At 44.2% G+C, this 15,848-nt stretch overlaps 1 protein-coding gene across 1 annotated transcript in view; it reads left to right on the forward strand.

Moving 5' to 3' along the window:
* Positions 1–15,848, forward strand: part of KCNH2 (potassium voltage-gated channel subfamily H member 2) — a 948,799-nt gene that overhangs the window by 887,845 nt on the left and 45,106 nt on the right. Inside the window, exon 10 of the mRNA XM_030195619.1 lies at positions 15,393–15,586. Coding sequence (XP_030051479.1) covers positions 15,393–15,586 — 194 coding nt within the window. The remainder of the gene's footprint in view (positions 1–15,392; positions 15,587–15,848) is intronic.

The following is a 15,848-nucleotide window of genomic DNA, read 5'->3' on the forward strand; positions in this document are numbered from 1 at the left end:
GGCATGAAACTATCCAAAGTTGTCAAAACGCATACAGATTATGAAGAATTGCAGGAAGACCTTAGGAAACTGGAAGACTGGGCAGCCAAATGGCAAACGAAATTTAAAGTAGACAAATGCCAAGTGATGAACATTGGGAAGAATAATCTGAATCATAGTTATCTAATGCTAGAGTCGACTTTAGGAATCAGCACTCAAGAAAAAGACCTAGGTGTCATTGTAGAAAATACACTGACATTTTCTGTCCAGTGTGGGGCAGTGGCCAAAAAAGCAAACAGCACGTTAGGAATTGTTAGGAGAGGGATGCAAAATAAGACCAAAAATATTATAATGCCTCGGTATCGCACCATGGTGCAACCTCACCTTGAGTATTGTGTTAAGTTCTGGCCGCCATATCTCAAAAAAGATATAGCGGAAATAGAAAAGGTTCAAAGAAGAGCAACCAAAGTGATAGAGGGGATGGAACTGCTCCTGTACGAGGAAAGGCTAAAGAGGTTAGGGCTGTTCAGCTTGGAAAAGAGACGGCTGAAGGGGGGATATGATTGAGGTCTACAAAATCCTGAGTGGAGTGGAACAGGTGGTGGTGAATCAGTTTTTCTGTCAATCAAAAAGTACAAGGACCAGGGGACACTCAATGAAATTGCATGGAAATACTTTTAAAACAAATAGGAGGTAACAGCGGTTAGTGTATCTGGGTTTTCAAAAAAGGTTTGGACAAGTTCTTGGAGGAAAGGTCCATAGCCTGCTATTGAGATGGACATCGGGGGAAGCCACTGCTTGCCCTGAGATTGGTAGCATGGAATGTTGCTACTAATTGTGTTTCTGCCAGGTACCTGTGACCTGGATTGGCCAGTGCTGGAAACAGGATACTGGGTGGATGAGTGGAGAAGTGGCCTAGTGGTTAGAGCACCAGTCTTGCAATCCAGAGGTGGCCGCTTCAAATCCCACTGCTGCTCCTTGTGATCTTGGGCAAGTCACTTAACCCTCCATTGCCTCAGGTACAAACTTAGACTGTGAGCCCTCCTGGGACAGAGAAATATCCAGTGTACCTGGCAATGTGGCTGCGCAGGCTTCTGTTTCTGTGAGGACGTCAGACTCACAGAACCAGAAGCCTGCGCTTGCAGATCAGCAACGATTCTGGAATCCTAAAGAGTGACAAGATTCCATGCAGAATCTCAAAGAGTAGCAACATTCCATGTAGAACCCTAAAGAATAACAAGTAGAGGAGAAGCCTAGTGGTTACAGCACCAGTCTTGCAATCCAGAGGTGAATGCTTGTTGAAATCCCACTGCTGCTCCTTGTAATCTTGGGCAAGTCACTTAACCCTCCATTGCCTCAGGTACAAACTTAGATTGTGAGCCCTCCTGGGACAGAGAAATATTCAGAGTACCTGAATGTAACTCACCTTGAGCTACTACTGAAAAAGGTGTCAGCAAAATCTAAATAAATTGGTCTGACCCAGTATGGCTGTTCTTATGTTCCTAAATTGCATGACACTTCTGGAACACTGGGCATGTTCTGCAGTTTGGAGTCATGTTACTATGGCTATTCTTCATATGTCACTCTGAGATGGTCCCTTTTATTACCACTGCTATACATACTTTCTAGAGCAATACTATACATATGCTTTTTGTCTTCCCATCTAGTGTCCGGCATAAGGCAGTTCTAGGCAGTGTATCAGGTGACATTCAAGAAACACATGCCCAAGTTGTCTTTTCTCCTCCTTGACTGTTTGAACAATAGGTTTTGTGTTTGTCTTCCGAGTCAGCTCTTGGCTTCAGATTCTCCTTAAACTGATTATCAATAGAAATCAAACAAAGTAAAACATGGAAAAGAAAATAAGATGATACCTTTTTTATTGGACATAACTTAATTTAGCTTTCGAAGGTTGCCCTTCTTCGTCAGATCGGAAATCTGACAAAGAAGGGCAACCTTCGAAAGCTAATCAAGAAATGTATTAAGTTATGTCCAATAAAAAAGGTATCATCGTATTTTCTTTTCCATGTTTTATTTTGTTTGATTTCTATTGATAACCTTAAGAGTGGACTAACACGGCTACCACACTCCTCAGAATCTGTGGAAATCCCTTCTGGGGCTGTGGGGTTCTCATGGGAATGGAAGCAGTTTCTGTGGGATTCCTGTGGAAGTGTAAGCTACACAAGTGTTGCCATACTGGGACAGACCAAAGGTCTATCAAGCCCAGCATCCTGTTTCTAACAGTGGCCAATCCAGGTCCCAAATACCTGGCAAGATCCCAAAAAAAAGCACAAACATTTTTATACTGCTTATCCCAGAAATAGTGGATTGAATATTTTGACACCCAACAGACAGGACTTAACAAAGATCTGGGTTTTCTAGCCCATTATAAACCATAAAGTTGTATTTCTCTGTTTATCTCCCTCTTCCCTCACCTACCCACACCCATCCTGTTAGACTATCAATGAAATGCTTTGATGTTCCCATGCATACCTCCTACCCACTCCCACCCTGTTAGACTGTCAGTGAAATGCTTGGATGTTTCACTTATATATTCTGTCATCTTCCACATTTGCTTATTTCCGATCTGACGAAGAAGGGCAACTTTCGAAAGCTAATCAAGAAATGTATTAAGTTATGTCCAATAAAAAAGGTATCATCGTATTTCTTTTCCATGTTTTATTTTGTTTGATTTCTATTGATAACCTTTAAGAGTGGACTAACACGGCTACCACACCTCTCTCCTTAAACTGACAATTGCTAGGCTTTTCTGTATGTTGGAAGATCTCTACCATGTGCATCAGTGTTCTTGTGCTTTTCCAATACTCCGAGTCATGCAGCAACACACAGAGGATATTGGCATCAAAGAATATTTAGCTTCCCGCTTGCTTTGGCATACAGACCATTTGACGTTACTGTTTCTTGAGATGACTTCTCTCTCGTTGCTTCCATCTGTTGCAAACTTAATACCAAGGTTGGTGAGGCGAGTTCCACGACATAGTTGTTTATGGTGAGAGGGTTATTTGTCTTCTGATTCATTTTCATTAACTTTACTTTGCCGGTGCGCTTTCAGTACAAGCTTCAGAGCCGACTCAGTCAACCTGTCTGTGTTGTCGTGCGTATTTTCTGATAGACGTCACCAATATCATCCTGATCCTCCGTGTGGAAAGCAGGGATCCATTACATTCCTCCTCTTTTGTCAGCTATAGTTTGTGGCGTGACAGATATTATCCATGACAGTGAAAGAAAGAATGGAAAGACTCAGCCATGCCTGTACCTTTGCTAATGCTCAAACTATCTGCAAGATGACAGTTACAAATAACCTCGCATTCAAAATCTCTCTATAAGAGTTTGATGACATCCCTGTCTTATGATGAACAAGGGATATTCCAGAGAGATTCACAATCAAGGCTGTCCAAAAGCATTTCAGAGCCCATAAAATTGACAAAATGTTGCCGTTCCATTTGACTGCTTGTTCAAGGACCTGTCTCCAGTGTAGAAATATGATCAATGCCGCTTTCCCCTCGATTCTTGCAACTCATGCGTGTCACACTTCTCTGCTGCTCTTTTGAGCCTGCTGACTCTCAATAACATGTGTAACAGTTCAGCTTGTGTTGCCGTTGATGGGACTGGAAAGATTTATTGCCGCTCCTCTCAATACCTAACTCCTGCCATATATTATGCCTGTCTCACAAAACCCTCTCTGTTGTGATGCCTTTGGCTTTGGAGACTGGCTAAGGGAAAGAAGGAGGCTAGGCTGGTAATATGGGCAAAGAGGATACCAATGAATGAGAAAAGGTCTGTGCCACAGAATCTATGTTTATTTATTTATTTAGATTTTGCTCACACTTTTTTCAGTAGTATCTCAAGGTGAGTTACATTCAGGTACTCTGGATATTTCTCTGTCCCAGGAGGGCTCACAATCTAAATTTTTACCTGAGGCAACACACACACACACACACACACACACACACACACACACCACCATCTGGTTCCTACTACTGCTACCATTTACCATTTCTACAGGTGTTGCTCATAGGCGGTTGGTGGCCCAACTGTTTGGGGAGGCTAAAGGGGGTGGGGTTGGGGGTGGAGCTTAAACCCATAATTGTCACCCAGCATCAAGCACTCCTTCTTCCCACCCACCTAGCACCAGGCACCCCTCCCACCCAGCATCAGGCAGGCACCCCTCCCTCCCTCCCTCCCACCCACCCAGCATCAAGCGCCAGGCACCCCACCCAGCATCAGGCCTGCCTGCCTTCCTTCCTCCCTCCCACCCAGCAGCATCAGGCCTTCCTCCTTCCCACCCACCCAGCATCAGGCCTTCCTCCTTCCCTCCCTCCCACCGATCACCAGGTCCAGTTCCCGCCCCCCCCCCCCCCCCCCCTGAAATTTAAAACTTGATACCTGCTCGGGGTTAAGGGAAGGCGGCGTCGGCAGCGACACAGCACATCAGCACCAGTGAAACGCGTGCTGGCTTGGCGCGCCTTCAGCTTCCCTTCGTTCTGTCTCTCAAGCCCTTGAGGGCGGGACCACTTATACGGGGCGCCTATGGTGTTGCTTCATATGTAACACTGTACAGATGCATACTAGAGAGAAGATGATCCCTTCTTCCTTGAGACTACTTTCCAGACAAAACATACAGAAAGACTTATTACTTATCACAGCCGACTTTCTAGAGCAGTACTAGAGCTCAACATTTTCTGAATATTGGGCCTGTCAAGGCTGTGTTTGGGCAGAGCCAGGATTTAAGATTTAAAAGCAGCCTCAAAAAAAGTAGGGTTTCAGTGAGGATGCACTGTGGTTTGAAAAAGGACAGGAAAATTGAGCAAAATTTCCTATTTTGTTTGGAAAAGGAAACAAACCCTGCCCCCCCCCCCCCCCCCCTCCAAAAAAGGCATTTGTTTCTTTTGGTTTTCACAAATAGAACGGCAGGCGCGCAACCAACCCTAGATAAAATAGACTGGGCGTCTAAATGGCAGATGACGTTTAATGTGAGCAAGTGCAAAGTGATGCAGGTGGGAAAGAGGAACCTGAACTATAGCTTCGTGATGCAAGGTTCCATGTTAGGAGTCACTGACCAAGAAAGAGATCTTGGCGTCGTCGTAGATGATACGTTGAAGTCCTCTGCTCTGTTTGCTGCGGTGGCTAAGAACGCAAATAGAATGTTAGGTATTAAGGGTGGGGAGAGCGCATGTGGGTCAATATATAAAAAGGAAACGTCAATGTGAGCTGAATGTGATTCTTAAGGAGGGGATCAGTTTAACAATGACAAATGTTGTATAAGTCTTTTTCACCGTTGGATTGTAACACAGCGTATTATGTCATAGTTGGATGGGTAATGTGTTGTCTTGTATTGACGCTAATAAAAAAATTTAAAAAAAAAAAGAATGTTAGGTATTATTAGGAAAGGAATGGAAAACAAAAGTGAAGACATTATAATGCCTTTGTATCGGACCATGGTGCGACCGCACCTCGAATATTGTGTTCAATTCTGGTCACCGCATCTCAAAAAAGATATAGTGCAATTAGAAAAGGTACAGAGAAGGGCAACGAAAATGATAAATGGGATGGGACAACGTACCAATGAGGAAAGGCTGAAGCATCTAGCGCTCTTCAACTTGGAGAAAAGACGGCTGAGGAGAGATATCATAGAGGTCTATTAAAAAAATGAGTGGAGTGGAACAGGTAGACGTGAATCATTTGTTTACTCTTTCCAAAAATACTAGGACTAGGGGGCACGCAATGAAGCTACAAGGTAGTAAATTTAAAACTAATTGGAGAAAATATGACTTCACTGAACGTGTGATTAAACTCTGGAATTTGTTGCCAGAGAATGTGGTAAAGGCGTTTAGCTTGTCAGGGTTTTAAAAGGGTCTGGACTTTTAAAAGGAAAAGTCTATAGACCATTATTAAATTGACTTGGGGAAAATCCACTGCTTATTTCTGGGATAAGCAGCATAAAATGTATTGAGTTTTCTGGGATCTTGCCAGGTATTTGTGACCTGGATTGGCCACTGTTGGAAACAGGATGCCGGGCTTGATGGACCTTAGGTCTGTCCCAGTGTGGCAATACTTATGTACTTAAATGTAAAACCCAATTGATGCTGCTGTGCCAGTGGAGTTTTTCAAAAAGTCACCAACTGACTAGAGAATGACACTGAGACAGGGACCCTCAGTAACCAAAGGGACAGGGTCAGACCCCCCCCCCCCCCCCCCCCCCCCGGAATAAGGACTAACTTTGTCCCCATGCCATTCTCTACTTTAAAGGCTGTTAATGAATTAGTTATTTATGCATGAGTGATAAAGACACCAATGTTTTGATTTTTGGAAAAACAAGCAAAACTACTGGCCACAACTCGCAAAATTTGCACGGGGGATCCTGAGCATTCCTGCTACCAGGACATCTTCTGAGAAGACATTTTCTGTTGCAGGAAGGACTGTGAAAGACAGGAGAGCTAGACTGAATCCTAAGATTGTTGATGACTTATTATTCATCCACAGATTTAAAAAAATCATAACAGTGCTTTGTCGGCACATTTTTCCACAGTTAAGGCATAGAGTGGGTTGTATTTTGTACTTCTGAACATTTTAATAAGTTGAATTAGGATTCCTTGTGGTAGCAGAAGTAAACTATTGTTAAAGTTGGAAGGGTAGAGGGGGGTTATTATTTTTGCTCGTTGTCATTATTGTTTTCTATTTGTGGTTTATAAACAACAGTTGTACAGAATGTTATCCCTTTTTATACTTTAATAAAAAGATAACTGTTTGAGGCTTGTGCAGAGGACAGAGCCCATGGGAACGGGATAGAGCCTGGGGTACGGGATGAGGACGCAGGGACAGGACAAACTTTGTCCCCATGTCATTCTCTACAACTGACTCGAGTTCAGTGCATTTTGAAGTTTTTGCCAGTTACCGTTTTTTTTGTGGAAAACAATCTGCAAAAGTGTTTTCACACGCATTGTTGCACCAAATTCATAGTGAGTTGCTTTGCATGAATTATGAGCACTGCAGCTCATTAACTATAAACCTGAATAAAAGTTTGCACGTAACAAACCATGCATGAAGTTTTACTTCTGGTGAACATGAAAAACTTTAGAAATTGCACTTTCTGTTCTGAAAATGAAATTATTTCCGTTATTTGCAATATTGTTGGCACTATTTCAGGATTTGACCCCAGATTCTATAAAGTGTGATTTGAGTTGTGCACGCAAATCAGTTTCTATTCTGTATTATGCTTGCAAATTAATTATCTTAACAAGCCAATCAGCACCAATAATTGCCAATTAACAAGTAATTATTGACACTAATTGCCATTAATTAGAATTTACACGCACAACTTGCTAAGTATATTCTATAAAGTGATTCATGTAAATTCCAATGCGCACAGCCAGCAAGGAGGTGTGGCAGCAGGAGTAGAATGAACTGATCGTGGGCGTTTTATAAAAATTATGCGTACTGTTGTAGAATACACCCGCTCAGCACCTAACTTGGTCGTCAGCATTTACACCAAGTTTTACTTGGCGTAAATTTCTGCGACTAGATTTAGTCACGCGAACAGGCCCTAGGCGTATTCTATAAACCAAGCCTAACTTTAGGCGCCATATATAGAAGCTAGTCCTAAGCGGTCACAGTCTTGCTTATAGAGTTTTTCATGCTTTGGGAGTCTTTTACTAAAGTTTATTAAGCTGTTAATGTACAACTTAAGGCGTGTAAATGATTACCACAGAAGCACTAACAGCTACCGCAGTGGCATGATGGTTTGCACGTGCTAAATCACGTTTTAACTGCACATTGAGTTCGGGGGTGGGGGGGGGAGGCGCTAGACTGGTCATGGGCGGAGACTGCTTAAATGCAGTGAGTGCACGGTATTTAACACATGCTTTCATTTGTGCAGTTAGCACAGCTTTACTTACGAGAGAATTCTATATTCTGGCGCCTGACATTAGGCGCTACTTCTGCGCTAAATAAGTGTTCTAACGGATGCAAGGCGCAAAAACAGGGCTGAAATGGCAGATCCATATGAAAACACTGTTGTGTGCCCATTTATAGAACAGGGCTGGATCTGCAAAGGAGGTGTAACGAAGGGAAGGACATGGCGGGTCGGGGGCATTCCCTTAAGAAGCACGCACTGTTATAGAATAGTGTGGATCTGCCCCCAACTTGTGCGCCGGGATTTAAATCTAGTTTCAGTTGGTAAATCCTTGCACCCACAGTTGAGTTGCGGCTCCCGGTACTATGCGTTATTCAATAAAGGACACCAATCTCTCTCTCTTTCCTGCTCTCTGTCCCTCTCTTTCCCCAGCGACCCAGAGTGCAGCTCCAGTACTGCTGGGTTTGCAGGGGTTGCTGGCATTCCTTCCTCGTCTTCACTGCTGTCCTGCCTGCCTCTGTCTCCTTTGCTCTGCCCCGCGATCCGGAGCGCCGCCGCAAGTTGCAGTCCGCTGCACTTCTGGGTTCTCGGGTGGGAGCTGACCTGCTCTTCTGGCTGCCTAGCTTTGTCTCCTCCTTCTCTGCTCCCCCGTGTCCCGGAGCATCGTCACAAATCACGGTCTGCGGCACTTCCGGGTTCGTGGGTGGTTGCCACGGGGGGGGGGGGGGGGGTATGTTGTGGTTCAACTCCACTGCCCTGCTTGCCAGCTCTGGGGAGCCCTCCCCTGGCTCCTCCAACTCCTGTCCACACACCCCCCCCCCCCCCCCGCCCGTGAGGGGGAGGGGGCAAGGTAAAACTTTTTTTCCCTCTATATTTCCAACAGAGATAGATAGAGAGGAAAACACCAGAGCTGTGAGTACTGCAGATTTGTACTTACACTATAAAAAAAACAATCAGAAGATAAGTTCATGGTTTTTTTCCCTACAATCTCATTGGAGCTGGCCATCTGATACTTTTGGATAATGCTTTCTTGAGAGGCGTATAATAGGCTGGAGTAACAAGAGGAATCAAATCCAACAGACAGCGCTGGGATTGCCCCCTCCTCCTCACCTCTGGCATTCTCTGGTTGATCTCTGTGTAAACAGACTGAAAGCCTTTCTGAAAAATGGGTAACCAAAGCCTCTCATGCGGAGATTTATTACCTCTCCTAGCGGAGCTGATGTGTGTGTATTTACCGTATCCTAAGGAGATTTTCCACTTTAACTGAGCTTTATGGGAGAACGATGAGGTGTTCACTTCTAGATATGATTTCATTGGAAAATATTTGTAACTGGATGCATTATTATCTCATTTTTCCCCCATACAGAGTCTGTGTGTCATTATCTTTATTCCACGATGATGTTTCTGTCCTAGGAAGGTTATGGGTAGCAAATGGTTGTGAAATTTTAATGTAATATAAAATTCACATTCCCTCTAGCCCAATAGACTCAGAGGCGGATTATAGAAAACACATACGGGTAGATTTAAGAAAGAACACCAAAACTGAAGCATCAGGATGAGCCACATGAATTCTGTAGAGTACTACCCTGTTTCCCCGAAAGTAAGACATCCCCCGAAAATAAGACCTAGTAGAGGTTTTCCTGAATTGGTAGATATAAGGCCTCCCCCGAAAGTAAGACCTAGCAAATTTTTGTTTGAAAGCAGGGCCACCGAGAGCCGGACAAGGCCGCCCCCGGGCCACCCCCCCCCCCACCCGAGGTCACCGGGCCCCCCCTCCACCCACCCTCCGTCGCTCCTGGAACTAACCTTAAACACCTCCTTTCACCTTCGCAGCAAGAAGCAGCAGGGCAGACCTCTCCTTCCTTCCGTGCCCCGCCCTCGCAGACGTTACGTCAGGCGAGGGCAGGACACGGAAGGAAGGAGTTGCCTGCCTTGCTGCTGCGAAGGTGAAAGGAGGCGTTTAAGGTTAGTTCCGGGAGCGACGGAGGGCGGGTGGGCCAACCCCGATGTTTCCCTGAAAAATAAGACAGCCCCTGAAAATAAGACCTAGCACATTTTGGGGGGCAAAAATTAATATAAGACAGTGTCTTATTTTCGGGGAAACACGGTAGTGTAAGACCGCAAGAACTTAGGCCATGTCAAAGACTGGTGTAAGTGCTCACACCTAACTGTTGGCAGTTAAACACCGTAACTCTGCGTATTGTATAACCTGTGTGCCCCCGACCCACCCACATCCCCCTAGAAGTTATATGCAATGCAACCGGTGCATGCAGCTTCTGTACTGTTCCAGTTAGCACCAGTTAACCCAAATTTAAGCCAATAATTGGCTGTTAACACCTATTATTTATTGATTGGGATTTATTGACTTAATTTATGAAGAGAGTCATCCATGGCGGTGTACAGCAGGTACAGTTTAACATCAAACTTACAATTTTGTTAACAGCATGCCAACAGTAAAATAACCAAGAATAACCCTAAATAGAATCATGTGTGGGCGTTCTTTTGAGACGTTACCACCAGCACATCGGAGTCTGTCGAGTGCTCGGCAACCTGGTTGAGCCGATTTAACGACCCCTGAAGACGCTGTATAAGCGAAACACGATCGTGTAGGGTCTATATGAGGGTGCCTCAATGAGAAGAGGAAAAATAATTCAGTGTAAGCACACGATGTAGTGCTTAATGAAGAGGAAAAACTTTTGACAAATATCAAGCAGCTATTTTGTGATGATTGTAGTCACACTACTACTACTACTACTACTATTAAACATTTCTATAGCGCTACTAGACCTACGCAGCGCTGTACAAATTAACATGAAAAGACAGTCGCTGCTCAACAGAGCTTACAATCTAAATTGAACAGACGAACAGACAGCTAGGGGTGGGGAAATTGCAGTGGTAGGGGTGATAAGTGAGGGTGTTGAGTAAGAGAGTCATGGTTAAGAGTCGAAAGCAGTAGCAAAGAGGTGGGCTTTAAGCCTAGACTTGAAGACAGCCAGAGACTGAGCCTGACGTACTGGCTCAGGGAGTCTATTCCAGGCATAGGGAGCAGCGAGATAGAAGGAACGGAACCGGGAGTTAGCAGTGGGGGAGAAGGGGGACGACAGGAGACATTTACCCAGCGAACGGAGTTCACGGGGAGGAGTGTAGGGAGAGAGATGAGAGCGGAAAGGTACTGAGGAGCTGCGGAGTGGATGCACTTGTAGGTCAAAAGGAGAAGTTTGAACTGTATGCGGAAGCAGATAGGGAGCCAGTGAAGCAATTTGAGGAGAGGGCTAACGTGAGTATAGCAACTGGCGGAATATAAGACGCGCAGCAGAGTTTTGGACAGATTGAAGAGGAGGCTGAGCGGGAGACCAGCGAGAAGCAAATTGCAGTAGTCTAGGCGAGAGGTGATAAGGGTGTGGGTAAGGGTTTTGGTAGCGTCGTCGGAGAGGAAAGGGCGAATTTTGTTAATATTATAGAGAAAGAAATGACAGGTTTTGGCAATCTGCTGAATATGAGCAGAGAAGGAGAGAGCGGAGTCAAAGATGACTCCAAGGTTGCGCGCAGACGGGACAGGGAGGATGAGAGTGTTATCTACCGAAATAGAGAACGGGGGGAGAGGAGAGGCAGGTTTAGGGGGAAAGAGGAAAAGCTCGGTTTTGGTCATGTTTAGTTTCAGGTGGCGGCGAGACATCCAGGCAGCGATGTCAGACAGGCAGGCCGATACTTTGGTCTGGATTTCAGCTGAGATATCCGGTGCGGAGAGGTAGATCTGGGTATCATCAGCGTAAAGGTGATATTGAAAGCCATGGGATGAGATCAGAGCACCAAGGGAAGAGATATAGATGGAGAAGAGGAGAGGTCCTAGGACAGATCCTTGGGGTACACCGACTGTTAGCGGGATAGATGTGGAGGAGGAACCACCAGAGTATACGCTAAGAGTACGTTAGGCGAGATAGGAAGAGAACCAGGAAAGAACAGGGCCCCGGAATCCAAGAGAGGATAATGTATCAAGGAGTAAGGTGTGATCAACAGTATCAAAAGCAGCAGATAGGTCGAGGAGGATGAGAATAGAGTAGAGACCTTTAGATTTGGCCAGTAACAGGTCATTGGACACAAATGAAGAAGGTCCATATCTGAGTTTGTTGTGGAAGATGAGGATATATGGATCAGCTTTGAACCAGCAGCGCTTTAAAACTCTATAAGTAATCCTTGTTGAAAAATAAGAACTTATAAGAAAAAACACATATAGATGATGAGAGACTGTTGACGCAATTGTGTGGACTATTGAATACTAAAGATATTTTCATGTTTGATGTGGTTAAACAATGTGGCAGTGGAAGGGTTTAATAGATAGTTGATTGTTTAAATTTTGGGGAGTAAGTGTGATAGAATCAGTCAGGTTGCTACAGTATTGTATAAGTATTTATATAGTTGAATGTAGTTTGGTATGAAGGACTATGTTTGAACGTGATTGAGGATTTCAGATAATAATTGATAAATAATATGTTATAGCAACGTATTTAATAAAGATTGGGATATTTAGCAACGGTTGTTGAGAACTGAATAAATATAATCAATGAGATAAACTTGAAAGCAGCAGGTTGAAACCTAATAATAGAACTACCGTGAAACTGGATAAAAAAAATATACACATTTAACAGCACTGAAATTCAAATCCCATTTCTGCCACTGAAGCTGATTGTGACCTTGGACCAGTCACTCTCTCCCACTTCCTCAAGTATTATTTATTATTTATTTATTTATTTATTGCATTTGTATCCCACAGCAGCTTAAAACTTTTCTTTCTGTGGATTAGTACTTGGCAATGATAGTTCCAGGTGGAGTGTAAATACAGATCCACCAAATTGGCCTCCTTACTTTCAGTGGACCAGACATGTGCCGTGTCTGCTTCCACTTAGGGCCCAATATTCCAGCGTTGCGTAACCCTAGTAGTGCTTTAGAAATGTTAAGTAGTAGTAGTATTCAGCCAGCGGCATTAAACCCGGAAATTCAATGCCGGGCCTTATCTGCCCACCTGCAATTGAATTTTAAGGCTTCCAGAGCCGGCTAATGCATAGACAATTAAGTGCAATAGCACATAAAGATAGAACTGATTTTTATGCAGTCCTGTTTATTCAGTTAACCTGGCCGTTTAAGAGCTGAATATTGTCTGTTAACCGGCCAAGTGCTGACTCCGCCTCCGAAACGCTCCCAAAATAGACGGTTTTCAGTTCGGTGCTAACAGGTTATTTTCAGTGGTGGTAACCGTTTAAGTGATGCTGACAATTAGCGGTTAGCCCCGAACAGGCAAATTAACTGGCCAAGAGATGCTTCTGGCTGGTTAAATTGCTTTGAATATTGACCTCTTAGATTGTAAGTTGTTTGGGACAGGGCTATATTTTACCTGAACACTTTATAGAGCTGCTATAAAAAAAAAAAATAATAATATGGCCTTGCCCACACACAGAATGGTTAAATATTGGAAGGGAGAATGGCGTACTGAGGGCACAGTTACACATGAATCAGATAGTACTGATATTCAGAACTATCCAGGTACAGTTATGCAGTTAAGTGAGCTGAAATGGCTGTCCTGAAGTTAACTGGCTAAGTTATACAGTTAACTTTAGGCGAGTGTATTCAGCAGCTCGACTTAACTGGATACATTAACCAGATGATCACCGATCCAGTGAACTGCATTCAGTTATTTTGCTGTTCCATTAATTAATTGCATGTTTTTTTGAGAGTAAGTAGCCTGTTAGAGCACTGGGCTGAGCCTGAGGCCCAGTTCAAATCCCACTGCGCAAGTCACTTAACCCTCCATTGCCTCAGCTATAAAATTAGATTCTAAACCCTCTGGGGATAGGGAAATACCTAGCTTACTGTAGATAACTCATCTTGAGCTGCTACTGAAAAAAATTGTAAGCTAAATCAAGATAAGAATTAAGTGGCTATTATCTAGTAGTGTTTTGCGGAGTGCAACAGCACTTGATGTTAATTATGCATTTATGCTGCCACCTAGTGCTAAGCATTAGGAGTACTCTACTAGGGGACAGTATCCAGGCATGTGCCACAGCCGGATTCCGCTCTATCAGGGGAAGAGGTGAGGGAAAAGACATGTCATGTTACTGAAGAGGAGGGAGGATTAGCAGGGTCTGTGCTGGAGGGGGTGATCTTCATCACAAGGTGGAGGGGCATGAGAGTTAACTGGGGTGAGGTAAGCTAGGATGAGGAGTATGGAATAGGGATGTGCTACTAGATTTTCTCAGGAGGCTCTCGCCAGCTGTTCTCGACTCAGCAAGATGCTTTGGATTCATAAAATAATGTAATCGGGGATTTCTAGAACTTCCTTCCAAAACGTTACTGATCTTGGAGGTAATGTAGGGTGAAGTTATAAGCTAGAATATAGTGGGAAACTGGGGCATACAGGTAAGTTGGGGTACTGCTGGAGCACAGGTGGGTTCTTCCATCATGGAATTCTGATGGATTCACCTGCCAAATGTTGCTAGGTTCTTCCATTAATAGCTGGTGGAATCCTTGCCATGGAACACTGATGGTTTCTGCTGGAATCTTTGCTATGGAGTACTGCCTTATATAGCCTGGAAGCCAACACCTACAGGAGTGATCTCTCCACAGGAGAAACGAAAGACAAATGTACGAACAGTGGATCCAAAAGAAGTCCTCTCACAAATGATATTTCCCAAACAAGGTCTTTATTTAAATCAATAAAACCTGCCTCAGGGGTCTATCGATCTTTGGTGCAAAACACTGGTAAAACAGATGACTCAAAGTCAAATTGTCTACTAACGGAGATATCACATGCAATTCGCCACTGCACAAATCTCCCTGTCAACCGTGATGAGCCAAAATGAAACAGCCGAAAAAAGTATATAGCCTGGAACCACAGATCCATAGAATCAATGGAATGAATGCAGGACATGCTTACCTTGTCACTGATGTCTTGAAAGCAACTGGTTTCCTTGCTACATGCTTGCCAGCAGTGGACATCACTGCTTACTTATTGAGTTCTGATACCTGCGTTGTTCCTGGAGTAAAACTAGATGCTCTGGAGGCTGTGACACTTTTCCATCTTCGTTATTGCATGCCCTTTACAGTAAGAAGGCTAGCAATTACGATGATACTGAAAAGAGAATGATCCGAAAACAGCAGGTGTATTTGCACTTTTGCAGATGACATAAGATCTCGCATTTTAGCTGCATAAATCCAGCCATTAATCGGATGTATTATAACTTTGCTGATCACATCTTAAAGAAGGGATGTCGTGTTTGGATAATTCTTAAGATCATTATCAAAGGTATCACAGTCAGCACAGAATCTAGATCAGGCACGGAAGAGAACATGAGCCGGTGTGAATTATTGCATGCACACACAGTGGGGCTTTCTGTTCAGGGTGGTCGTGTATTCCAGAGAACCATTGTGAAGTCATCCTGGGCTTACCTCTCCTGTGAGCCCAATGCTGCGAATAGTGATGTACTTTGTACAGTGTGCTCCCTGTTCTAACCCTCTCTTTTTTCCCTTTTCCCTGTGTACATCTTTATAGGGAAGAATGATATTTTTGGGGAGCCACTGAACCTGTACGCCCGGCCTGGGAAGTCCAATGCTGATGTGCGGGCCCTAACCTACTGCGACCTACATAAGATCCACCGCGAGGACCTCCTGGAGGTGTTGGACATGTACCCTGAGTTCTCAGACTACTTCTGGTCCAGCCTGGAGATCACCTTTAACCTTCGTGATGTGAGTGCTCTGGTTTTGCCTCTCTGTTTCTGTGTAGGCCTGCCTGCATGCATGCACAGTGCTTGCAGGAGAACCTGAAAGAGAACAGCCAGCCCAGGACGCATCAACCTCTGTATAACCTTGGCATATGTTTATACAGCATGGTATGTACACAGGTCTCCTCTCATGCAAGTGCTTTGATAGAACACTCCGAGTGCACGGAGAAATGAGTACGTTTCCAGGGTCAGTCAGAGAGTCAGTGGCAGAGCTGGGATGAGAATTG

This window comes from Microcaecilia unicolor, chromosome 1, assembly GCF_901765095.1.
Source record: "Microcaecilia unicolor chromosome 1, aMicUni1.1, whole genome shotgun sequence".
Classification (NCBI taxonomy): Eukaryota; Metazoa; Chordata; class Amphibia; order Gymnophiona; family Siphonopidae; genus Microcaecilia; species Microcaecilia unicolor.